Source organism: Amblyraja radiata, chromosome 3 (assembly GCF_010909765.2).
Source record: "Amblyraja radiata isolate CabotCenter1 chromosome 3, sAmbRad1.1.pri, whole genome shotgun sequence".
Classification (NCBI taxonomy): domain Eukaryota; kingdom Metazoa; phylum Chordata; class Chondrichthyes; order Rajiformes; family Rajidae; genus Amblyraja; species Amblyraja radiata.
Genome location: NC_045958.1, coordinates 117,884,821 through 117,896,921, shown reverse-complemented (window position 1 = coordinate 117,896,921; position 12,101 = coordinate 117,884,821). Strand labels below are relative to the sequence as shown.

At 43.1% G+C, this 12,101-nt stretch overlaps 2 protein-coding genes across 3 annotated transcripts in view; one reads left to right on the top strand and one right to left on the bottom strand.

Annotated features, from left to right (window-relative positions):
* The window catches only part of ptcd2 (pentatricopeptide repeat domain 2), a 57,601-nt gene that overhangs the window by 11 nt on the left and 45,489 nt on the right, over positions 1–12,101 (top strand). The gene's annotated exons all lie outside the window — the stretch shown is intronic.
* mrps27 (mitochondrial ribosomal protein S27) overlaps positions 1–12,101 on the bottom strand; it is a 106,512-nt gene that overhangs the window by 89,981 nt on the left and 4,430 nt on the right. For both annotated transcript variants that reach the window (XR_004411503.1, XM_033018695.1), the window contains exon 2: positions 4,445–4,525. Coding sequence is in view for 1 of the 2 variants with exons in the window: in XM_033018695.1 (XP_032874586.1) it covers positions 4,445–4,525 (81 nt within the window). In the remaining variant the exon portion in view is untranslated. The remainder of the gene's footprint in view (positions 1–4,444; positions 4,526–12,101) is intronic.

Genomic DNA, 12,101 nt, shown 5'->3' with positions numbered 1-12,101 from the left:
GTCCAAGTCCATAACTCCCTGAAAGTGACAGCACAAATAGATAGAGTGGTAAAAGAGGCATGTGATATATTTGCTTTCATTGGTGAGGGCATTGAGTATAGGAGCCAGGGTGCAGCTTTATAGGACTTTGGTTAGGCCGCATTTGGAATATTGCGTGCATATTCTGGTGCCCATATGTAGAGGCTTTGGAAAGGGTGCAGAGAAGATTTATCAGAACGATGACTGGATTATAGGCCAAGTGGTTGGATAGACATAAATTGTTCTTTCTGGAATGTCGGATGTTGTGGGGAGACCTGATAGAAGTGTATAAAATTATGCGAGGTCTTAAAATTGGATAGGGTAGAACTTTTTTCACCCAGGGTGGAAAAACCAAATACTAACGGACATGATGGTGAGAGGGGCAAAGTTTAAATGAAATGTGTGGGACACGCTTTCTTTCCAGAGGGTGGCGAGTGCCTGGAATGCATTGCCTGGGGTGGTGGTTAAGGTAGATATGATCGTGGCATATAAGAGACATTTGGGCAAACATATGGATACACAGTGAATGGAAGGATATGGATAATGTGCAGGCAGATAAGAATTGGTCTTGGCATCATGTTTGGCACAGACATTGTGGGTCAGGGGTACAAGCTGTACCCTTGTATGCTCTATAAGGACGTGTTTACAATACTTTACCCTAGAGAGCAGCAGATGCTCAGGCAATAAATTGTGGGGTTGACCTTGATATATTTTGCCTCAAAACAACAAGGTGATCTAAAATGACAATGGTGTTGATGCAGAGATTAAACCATAATATGATGAGTAAGGATCTATGATAGTAACTAAAGACAATAAATGTAATCTTTCTAATACTGGAGGACATCAACTACAGGATGTTCAATGAGCAGTTGTCAAATTAGAGTTTGTGCAAAGATAAGGTGAGATGGTGTTGAGTTGACCTGTCTTCACGACATACATGAAAATGTAGGTTCTGTTTTTAAATAAAGTTACTGACAGGTAGTACATGAACAGTAGAAAGCCCTTATTGAATCTCAGAAATAATGTCACTGGTCCAGCAGGATAATCCACTATAGTAGAATTGTTGGCTATACCTGTTAAGGCAGTCCAACACATCTGAAACCCACAGTGAAGAAGGATGCTATGCTCAAAAATATGAAAAGCCTGCAACTCTGAGAGAAGAATAATACACAGTGCTTTGGTAATTCCAATGAGGGTCTTTTCGGTTTTTTTTGGCATGTTTAGAAACTTTAAGGTTATAGGAAGAGGATGGATGGCTAGGACTTTCTTCTTTGGAGTATAGGAGACCGAGTGGTGACCATATAAAGGTGTACGGTCTTATTCCCAGGTAAAGGATTCAAAAACTAGAGGGCATAGCTTAAGGTGAGAGCGGTGTGATTTTAGAGGAATATCAGGGGCAACTTTTTCCACTGAGGGTAGTCCGTATCTGGAATGAGCTTCCTGAGGAAACTATGCAAGTGGAAACAAATTGCGACTTTTAAAATACATTTGGGCAGACATTTATGGATAGAGGGATATGGGCGAAATGTAGGCAAATGGGACGGGGTCAATATGGTAAATTGGTCGGCATGGGCAAAGTTTTCTCTGCTGTACAGCTCCATTGCTCTATTAAAGATTTAGATGGCACAGTTTGCCAGAGTAGGGTGAACTTAAGAGAAAAAATGTTGAAACAATTAGATGGATGTGAAGGAAGAGCAGAGGTACAGTAACCTGGCTTACAAAGGAGTATTAATAAATTAAAGGCATCAAATAGCAAACGGAGAGAAACGAGGTGCCGGCATTTTTAATGGAGTTTCCTTTATATCCTAGTGTAAAACAACTGCAATTCAATGCAGTTATCTCAGGTTATCTCAGTGAAATTTTATTTCCAGGAACAAATGATAATACGCTTAAGGTCGGCACAGTGGCGCAGCTGCTGCCTCAGTGCTAGAAACCTGGGTTTGATTCTGGCTATGGGTGCTATCTGTGCGGAGTTTGCACGTTCTCCCTGTGATTTTTCCGGGTGCTCTGGTTTTCTCCCACATTCTGAAGACGTGCAAGTTGGTAGGTTTTCGTTTTCTGTAAATTGCCCCGAGTGTGTAGGATGGGATAGCATTGACTGAGTGTACATGCGATCGATGGTCAGCGTGGACTCAGTGGGATGAAGGGCCTACTTCCATGCTATATCTCTAAACTAAACTACACTGATTGAGCAATATTAATATCAATAACTATCAAATGATTTTCTTTGTTTTTAACTTAGATGGGGAATGCCACGTAGAATAAGATTTTGTAAATAATGAAAGTAGAATGTAACCAATCAGAAATCAGTTGTTAAAGGTGAAGAAATCAATGCAAAAAAAACATTTAAGGTGGATATTTTAACAACATTCTTAAGATCAAAGAAATTTCTCTTTATTCTGATACCCTGATTTTGAGTAATTTTGTCACTCAGCCATCATTTGCATCTCCAATGCTCTGTGTGCATAATATAAGGGATATAATTAGAAGAACCAACTAGCTTATTAAATGGAAGGATAAAAATGTAAATTATTGCTTATGTAAAGAGTTATATCAAATGTATTTTACTACTTTTTGCAATTTAATCATGGATATTGAAAATGCTCTGCAATATTTCAGGTAGAATCAGTAATACTTGGTAATTTATAATACATCTTAGAATATAATTAAAACTATTACTTTAATATAAAGTTTATCTTGTTTCAGATTTATAGAAGAAAATAAAATTGTAATAACAGGAATGTAAATGTCAGCTGCAATCTTTTCCAATTATTTTCAATCTGTCTTCTCTGTAATGAGCATTCAACCTAGATTATGGAAATTTGCACAAACTGATACATACACAATTCCCTATATGAAACTTCTATGATATTTAATTACTTTGTATAGAAATCAGTGCTAATAAAAAATTTCATTGCCATCAGCATTTTAAAAAGATAACATAATCTGATATATTTTTATTTCTGCCAAATGGAACAGTGGTCAAAGATGCTCATAATTAAGAAGTGAATACCATTAATCTGACATTTATAGAATTTTAACAAAATGCACATTTTATGGCTCTTGATCAAAAGGCTTTATATCACCAGTTTTATTATAATTGAGATCTGGCAGAAAGAGTACTGAAAAATTCGTTAGAAGAATAACAATAGGCACAATTCGATTTGCACAGAATAGTAAAAGTAATTCCATTTCACATAAGAGAGGATTTGCAATAAATTGCATGCATTTGCCTAATTGGAAAACATATAAAAAGCTTTGTAATGGAAAAAGATCAAATTGTTTTTGGATAATGAGAGTTGACATCCTTGTAGGATAATAGTTATTTAACATTCCCAAAAAATCCTACTTGGCACAGAAGCCACATTATCCTTCAGCATTAAAAGATTTTGTCGCCAAAAATACAAGTGCCTTGGACCTTGTTATCCAAACAAAAGGAGAACTTTACCTAACATTTTACCAATGCCAAGTGCTTGGGAGTACTTCAACCGATTAATACAAATTTATTTTATCCTTTGCCATTTGTATTTTCTTCTTAATGGGTAAATGGTACAAGTACAGATAATTTTAATGGTTGGCATGGTCATGGCAGGCTGAAGGGCCTGTTTCTGTGCTGTGCAATTCAATGACTCTTCTCCTTTATTTTCTATCTGTTCATTGCACATTCTAGTTTTGTAAATGCTTCCCCATTTTGGCATGTGCCATATTTTGAGGCATCCAATAGTAGGAAATCTAGCTGGGCCAATTCAGCATTTTTTTTACTGCTTGATGTAACTGTAACGAGTCCTGAACATTTCAGGATTATCTACAGAAGTAGATATAAAAACAAAATCTCCAATGAATAAAAATGTGAGTAATGAGATCCAAAGATTATACAATTGAAGGTTAAGGTTTAAAAAAAAATATTAATTCATTTTTCAAATGTGAGCATTGGTGTAAATCCCAACATTTGCTGACCATCTCCAAAAGCCCTTGATACACACAATTTCAAACGGAGCACCAAACAAATTGTGGCAGTGGCATTCATCAGTAAGGATCCCCACTATCCTCTCTTCCCACTGCTACCATTGGGCAGGAGATACACTAACCTGAAGTCCCACAAGGTTCAGGAACAGCTATTTCTCTACAGCAATCAGCTTCTTGAACTAACCTACACAATCCTAAACCAACGATAATGGAATACCATGTCCCACCTCTTGGATTATTTTAGGCCTCATGTTTTTCAAATTCTGTTTTTGCACTAATGTCTTTCTTTGCAATATTATTTTATTTTAAAATTTGCTTTTGTGTGTTGTCTGACGCTATGTGATGCTGCTGCAAGCAAGATTTTCCATGCTACATGTACCCCTGTAGTTGTGCTTATAACAATATGGAGTAAGTTCCTATGAAATGATACAACTTAAATCCCCAATGATTTTACACTTACCTAAGCTTTGAGGATCTTTCTTTCTCTGGTCCCATTTTGTACTATCCCAATAAGCTGCAGACAACAGGCACCTTTTGGTAACTAGAAGAAAAATATTAGTAAACCTCACCATACGAAATAGAGAAAAGAAAATATAGAAAGAGACCAGCTAATATATTATTAAGTCAAAATAAAAACAAAGTGCTGGAATAACTCAATGGGTCAGGGAGCATCTCTGGAGAACATGGATAGGTGATGCTTTGTGCTGGCACCTTTCTTCAAGCTGATTGTAGTTGAGGGGAGAAAGCTGGAGAAGAGTTGGGGGCGGGACGAAGCCGAGCAATGGTTTTTGATTGACAGATGGTTGGACAAGGGGGGGGGGGGGGGGGAAAGGGGTGAGGGTAACCTAAAATAGTAAGATTAAACGAGAACTTACCAGTTTGAAGTTTGATCTGTATTTTATGAGGAGTTACGATGAGGGATTACGTGAAGAACCCGTCCAGCACGCATGCGCGACATACTTCAACGCAGCGGTGTGGAATCACAGAAAGACACAGTAATTGAAATAAATATAGTAAAGAAAAGGAGAGCTTAGATACCAGTTTGATCTCTATTATTGAGGGTGGGAGCGGAGGGCACGTAATCCCTCATCGTAACTCCTCATAAATTACAGATCAAACTTCAAACTGGTAAGTTCTCGTTTAATCTTATTATTTTACTTCGGAGTCACGTGAGTGACTACGTGAAGATTTTAAAGCTCTGTGATTTCAAACCGTGTAACAGTTCATACTTCACTCACTGCCGAAGTCATTTGAGGGAAGAAGTATGTTATCGTAATCAACCATGAATCTGTTTGTAAAAAACAATAATGGTGTTTATTAACAATAACAAAAAACAAATTGCTCCCCCGGGCTAAATTATATATTTGCAGATTGTAATATTTTCTCTGCAAATGAAGCAGGTTCTGCCAACGGCTTATTATAAAAAGTTCGGAACGTTCTTTCCCCAGACCACCCCGCTGTAGCCAGGATGTGGTCTATTGGTACGTCCATTCTCTTAGCCGCCGACATGGATGCTGCCCTGGTGGTGTGAGATTTATACATGTTAGTATTTATACCAGCGGCTTTCAGCACCTGCTTGAGCCATCTTGAAATGGTTTGGCTCGTCACCCGACCATAAGGTTTCTTGTGGCTAACCCATAAGGCTTTTTCACTCCCTCGATGGATTTTAGTTGTGTCAATATAGTTCAGTAGGTGGGTCATGGCACATAACCGTGGTTCTGGTGGGTAAGCCTGGAATTCCATGACTGGATTTGATGTTCCTGGCCTGCTCTGTTTGACCAGCCCCTGGATAGTAAATGAGACATGGTCTGGAGTTATGATCATGTTGTCCAGTCGTAATAGGTGAAGTGACTGGACTCTTTGTGCTGACACAAGTGCCATCAGCATGACCGTCTTCAGTGTTAATCGTTCCAGGGTGAGGGACGTGGCTGGTGACCATCCCGAGGTATGTCAGGACCACACTGACATCCCAGATATGGGTGTACCTTGGTCTAGGGGGGTTGGAGTTGAATATCCCCTTCATGAGTTTGACCACTAGCGGGTGGGATCCCATGGCCTGTTGTCCTGGTGCCTGTATTAAATAGGCAAACAGAGCACTTCTGGCTGTGTTAATGGCGCTGTAGCTGAGTCCTTCATTATGGTGAAGGCCTGCCAGGAACTCCAGTACATTGGTTACTGTTGTGGTTGAATAAGTGGTTCCTGTATCCGAACAGTATTACTCCCACTTCTTGATACTTGATAAGTATTGTTTACTTGTGGATACACGGTGGGATGCTGTCATGGTGTTGATGGTGTTTTCTGACAATCCCAGGCCCAGCAGAGGCCTTTTCAAAATCTGCAACCCAGGAGTTTAATTATATCGTGGCATGGGTCGCTTATAGTGGGCGGCGCGACTCTTGTCAGCAGCGGCCTCTGCAGTCCGTCTGTCTTTTTATTGTTTTCTGTCTTGTTCTATGTAGTTTTTATTGTTTTTTTTGTCGGGGTATGTGTGTGGGGGTGGGGTGGGGTGGGGGAACTTTAAGGTCTTTCCCCTGCACGGGAGACCCGACCTTTTCTTTGTCGGGTCTCCATTGTCGTTGGGGCTGCAACGTGGAGCGGCCTCCAACAGGAATGACCTGGGGCTCCAGTCGCGGAGCTGCGGATTTACTCACCATCACGGAGCTGGCCGAGTCCGGAGCGGGTGGAGCTGTGTTGGAGTGCTACTGTGACCCGACACCCGGAGATTCGGAAGCTCCTACCGCAGGTCTGTGGACAGTAATACCGGGAGCCCGCGGGTCCCTGGTGGGAGACCGCTTTTCTGGGCTTCCGCAACGGCGACTTCTCCAGCCCGAGTTGCGGGGTTGAAGATTACCTGGAGCGGGGCCTACATCACCGCCCCGCGCGGCTTGGAATGGCCGCGGGACTTTGTGAGCGCCCGCCCGGGCTCCAACACCAAGAGCCCGCCGGGGCTCCAACACCAAGACCCGGTGCGTGGCCTTGCATCACCCGGAGTGGCTTTAATGGCTGCGGGACATTTAACATCGCCCGCCGGGGGCTTTGACTCTGTCTTTGACTCTGACATGGGGGGGAGAGGGGAGTGCAGGGGAGAGATATGTTTAAGTTTTGCCTTCCATCACAGTGAGGAGGACTCACTGTGATGGATGTTTATGTGAATTGAATTGTGTTGGTGTGTGTCTTGGTTCTTTTTTTGTATGGCTGCAGAAACCAAATTTCATTTGAACCTCATGTGAGATTCAAATGACAAATAAAAGGTATTGTATTGTATTGTATTGTACTGGGCGGGTTAGCAATTCTGGGCTACTGGGAAAAGTCATTGGGGTCTCGACGATCATGTCGAGGAGCACTGGGAACCATGGCTGTGTAGGCCAGTCGGGTACTATCAAAATACCTGAAGCAGAGTCCATTTGTATTTTGCGTAATACCCGACTGATGAGGCAGAAGGGAGGAAATGCATAAAAGAATAAATTTCCTCAGTCCAGCGCGAACACATCTACCACTGCTGCCTCGGGGTCTGGTTCCCAAGCGACATACATAGGAACCTGATGATTTAGTCTGGATGCAAATAGATCGATATCTGGCGTGCCATATTGCTTGGTAATTTTAGCAAATACTTTGGGATTTAACATCCATTCGGTGTTATCATTGAATTTGCGTGACCTGGTGTCTGCCACTGTATTTAGCTTACCTGGCAGGTAAGTTGCTGATAGCCAAATATGTCTGTCGACACACCATTGCCAGATTGTGTTGACCAATTTGTCACATGATATCGATTTTATGCCGCCCATATGGTTAATATAGGCCACCACCGTAGTATTGTCTATTTGTAACCGAACATGCAAGTGATGCATATTTTGCTTTTAATCCATAAAATGCACCCAACATTTCTAGATAATTTATGCCCAGTGTAAGTAGTAACGATGACTCTAGGTTAGTCCATCTATCACCTGTGCTGGATATGGAATTAGTTGCTCCCCAGCCTTGAGCACTGGCATCTGTTTGAATAATTAGCATAGGGTTAACGATGATGATAGGGCTGGAACTATGCCAAATGTTCTCTACCCAACACTGTAGCTCTGATATTGCTTCAGTGGGTAATTTCATGATCCGGTCAAAATGACCTGCATGTCGTTTTAGTGCCTGCACTTTTGCTCTTTGTAAGTTTTGATAGTGCAGAGGTCCAAATTGTGTAGCTGGAAATGCTGCTACCATCTTTCCAATTACTCTCGCCACTTGTCGAATAGTTGGTCGATCGTTGACCATTAAATTGTTACATGTTTGTGCCAATTCTGCTGTTTTGTCTTTTGGCAAAGTTACAGACATGTGGACTGAGTTAATTGTGAAGCCCAGATAGTCCATGGTTGTGGATGGCTTCAACTTAGATTTATCTGGATGTAAGACAAATCCTAAGGTTTCAAACAATTGTTTGGTAGCTGACACTGCTGATATAGCCAATTCCATGGTTTTGCCTACTATTAAGATATCATCAAAATATGCCATGACAATATGTTTTTGTCTTCTTAATATTGCCAAGGCTGGTTTTAGTATCTTGGTGAATAATCTTGGGGCTGATGTTAAACCGTTAGGCAATGCTTAAACTGCCATTGTTGCCCCATCCAGGTAAATTTCAGGTATCTGCGATGATCCTTATGAATGGGTACTGAATAGTAAGCATCTTTAAGGTCGATGCTTGCCATGAAGTATCCTTTGGAAATCAGTTGTTTGGCAGTTACAAACGTTTCCATTTTGAAATGTATATACTTACCAAACATATTTAGTGAAGTTAAGTCAATGATGATGCGACATCCACCATCTTTTTTGGATTTAGTGAATATATTAGAGACAAATTCCAAGGGTTCATGTTTGGTTTTTTCAATGATACCCTTTGTGATTAGCCTCACCAGTTCAGCTTGTCCCTCTCGTTTTTCTTTGACAGAGGGAAAAGACCCTTTGTGGTGAGTGCTGAACTGGTGGCACGTTTTCTAGAGTAAACTCTATTTTGTATCCACGAATGCTGTTGAGTATATACTTGTCAATCGTGATAGACTTCCATGCTTGCACAAACAGGTGTAATCTACCCCGTTAGTATAGAACCCCCACTTTTTATATGCTGGTAGGAACCAGACCCACCTACCTCCATGGTTACGGGTGTTTCTTCTGTTTCTTTGTCAGACGATGAGTCTTCTGATGTGTTGTCTGATGTGTTGCTGTTCGTTGGGGGTGGCGCATTTTCCATGGGGTCCGCTCTGGGCCTTGGCCTAAAAAAGGCTTCCGGTGGTGATGTGCGGACCCCGAGCTTTCACCAGTCCCATAGGGTTGACGTCGACTGGTGGACGCGGTGGGGTACTGCCGCTTGGGTTTAGTGGGTTTGCTCGTCTCGGGGCCTGCCCTCATGAGGCCAAATGTTTTGGACTCCTCCTCCATGTCTTTTACTTTCTTGGAGAGGTCCTTGCCGAAGAGCAGGATTTCTGGCTCTGTGGTCGGCGTTTTGCACAAACCCGCGAATTTCGGGTTGAGGGCAGGTCTTATAATCTCCTTACGGAGGTTGTTAATTTCAAACTGGGTATTGCACAGCAGTGCGAGTGTATCCTACTGATTCGTGGTCATTTCCACCCCATCCACGGAACGAACATAAGAAGTGATGGCTGACATCAGGAGCCTGAGGATCCGCTGTAGTTTGAGCTCTTGATTGCGGATGTTTGGCCCAGATTTGGCTATTGACAGCCGGCACGTTGAGCGAGGCGCAATTCTCAGGAGCCGAATACAGCTCTAGGGCCTCATTAACTACCTGCTCCTGTAGGGGCTTGATGGACAGGTAGTTAATGTTGACCGCCAGTTTTGGCTCTAATGGCCGTCCTGCACGTGGAGCTGCCACGTAGCGGTCTACCACACCCAGCAGCTCTTCCTGGTCCTGTACCCCAAGCGTACTCCCGACATCTTCGGCCAGTGACCCCTCTTCTTGACCAGCCCAGCCCTGGTCGCCAAAGCTGCCCTCAGATGAGGGGGAAGCGATGGCCAGTGCGTTGTGAGGCACTGTGGTGGGAGTGCCTGAACTCCCTTTGTGAGACTGCTCCTCTCGAAGCAAGTCTCGCTGGAGCATTTGCTCCACGAGCCGCTCCATGCGGCTCAGGCGGCTGTCTCTGCCCCGAGCGGGCGGTGAGACGTCCCCGTCCGAAGAATCGGATACCACCGGCCGGTTGGTCTTCCGTGCTGCTTTACATCCAGCCCGCTGCTCAGGCTGCGCTAGTGGGACTGGGCTCGGCACGGTGTCGGGGATGGCGGATCGCTGGGTTAGCAGTCCTACCGCCTCTTGCCCCCCACTGATGCAACGCTCCTCCGTTGGAGTCGAACGGGGGGCGGATTTCTTGGCTTGTCTTGTTTTGCTCATGTTCTCCCTGGTGAGACAAAACAAAACACTTCTTTTTCGGAAAAAACGACCTCAGAATAAACTTACCTGACGGTCCATCTTTTTTAAGCTGTAGCGGGAGCGCCTGACTCCCGCTCGTCGCTGTTGCACTGCGTGAACGCTCATGTCGCGCATGCGTGCTGGACGGGTTCTTCACGTAGTCACTCACGTGACTCAGAAGTAAAATTGGAGAATTTACTGTTCATACCATTGGGTGTAAGCTATTAAAGCAGAATACGAGTTGCTGTTCCTCCAGTTTGTATATGACCTCACTCTGGCAATGGAGGAGGTTCAGGACAGAAAGGCAAGTATGGGAATGGGAATTAAAATGGTTAGCAACTGGGAGATCTAGCAGGCCTTGGTCAATGCAGTTCAGGCATTGTGCAATGAAATCATTGAATTCTAACCACCCCATCAGCACATTTTCCTACCCACCTCACCACAATTGCCAACCCCATATCAATCATGTAACTGGTTATAAAGAGAAGCTTCAAACATAGTCTTCTCCTTGCTGCCGGGATTGATATTGGTTTATTATTGTCACGTGTACCAAGAGTGTACAGTGAAAAGCCATTGTTTGCGTCAAATCAAATACTATACACGAGTAAAATCAAGCCATACACAATACAACATAGTTCAAACAGAAAAATCCCCAAGTGCAGAATATAGCATCATAGTTACAGAGCAAAATGAGATAGATTTGATGGTCAGTTCTACACCTTAGCTGATAGGCAGATAGTTCAGTAGTCTGATAGAAATCCTGACATATTTATGATTGGAATAGATAGACAATAGACAATAGTTGCAATAGTAGGCCATTCGGCCCTTCGAGCCAGCACCGCCATTTAATGGGATAATGGCTGATCATCCCCAATCAGTACCCCGTTCCTGCCTTCTTCCCATATCCCCTGACTCCGCTATCTTTAAGAGCCCTATCTAGCTCTCTCTTGAAAGTATCCAGAGAACCGGCCGTCACTGCCCTCTGAGGCAGAGAGTTACACAGACTCACAACTCTCTGAGAAAAATTGTTTCCTCGTCTCCGTTCTAAATGGCTTACCCCTTATTCTTAAACTGTGGCCCCTGGTTCTGGACTCCCCCGACATCAGGAACACGTTTCCTGCCTCTAGCGTGTCCAAACCCTTAATAATCCTATATGTTTCAATAAGATCTCCTCTCATCCTTCTAAACTCCAGAGTATACAAGCCCAGCCGCTCCATTCTCTCAGCATATCACAGTCCCGCCATCCCAGGAATTAACCTTGTGAACTCCCTCAATAGCAAGAATGTCCTTCCTCAAATTAGGGGACCAAAACTGCACACAATATTCCAGGTGTGGTCTCACTAGGGGCCTGTACAACTGCAGAAGGACCTCTTTGCTCCTATACTCTTGTTATGAAGGCCAACATGCCATTCACTTTCTTCACTGCCTGCTGTACCTGCATGCTTACTTTGAAGAAGGGTTTCGGCCTGAAACGTTGCCTATTTCCTTCGCTCCATAGATGCTGCTGCACCCGCTGAGTTTTTCCAGCATTTTTGTGTACCTTTGCTTACTTTCCTTGACTGATGAACTTCCCCTTTCCCAAACTTGACACCATTTAAATAAAAATCTGCCTTCCTGTTTTTGCTACCAAAGTAGATAACCTCATCTTTATCCACATTAAACTGCATCTGCCTACTCACCCAACCTGTTCAAGTCACCCTGCATTCTCATAGTA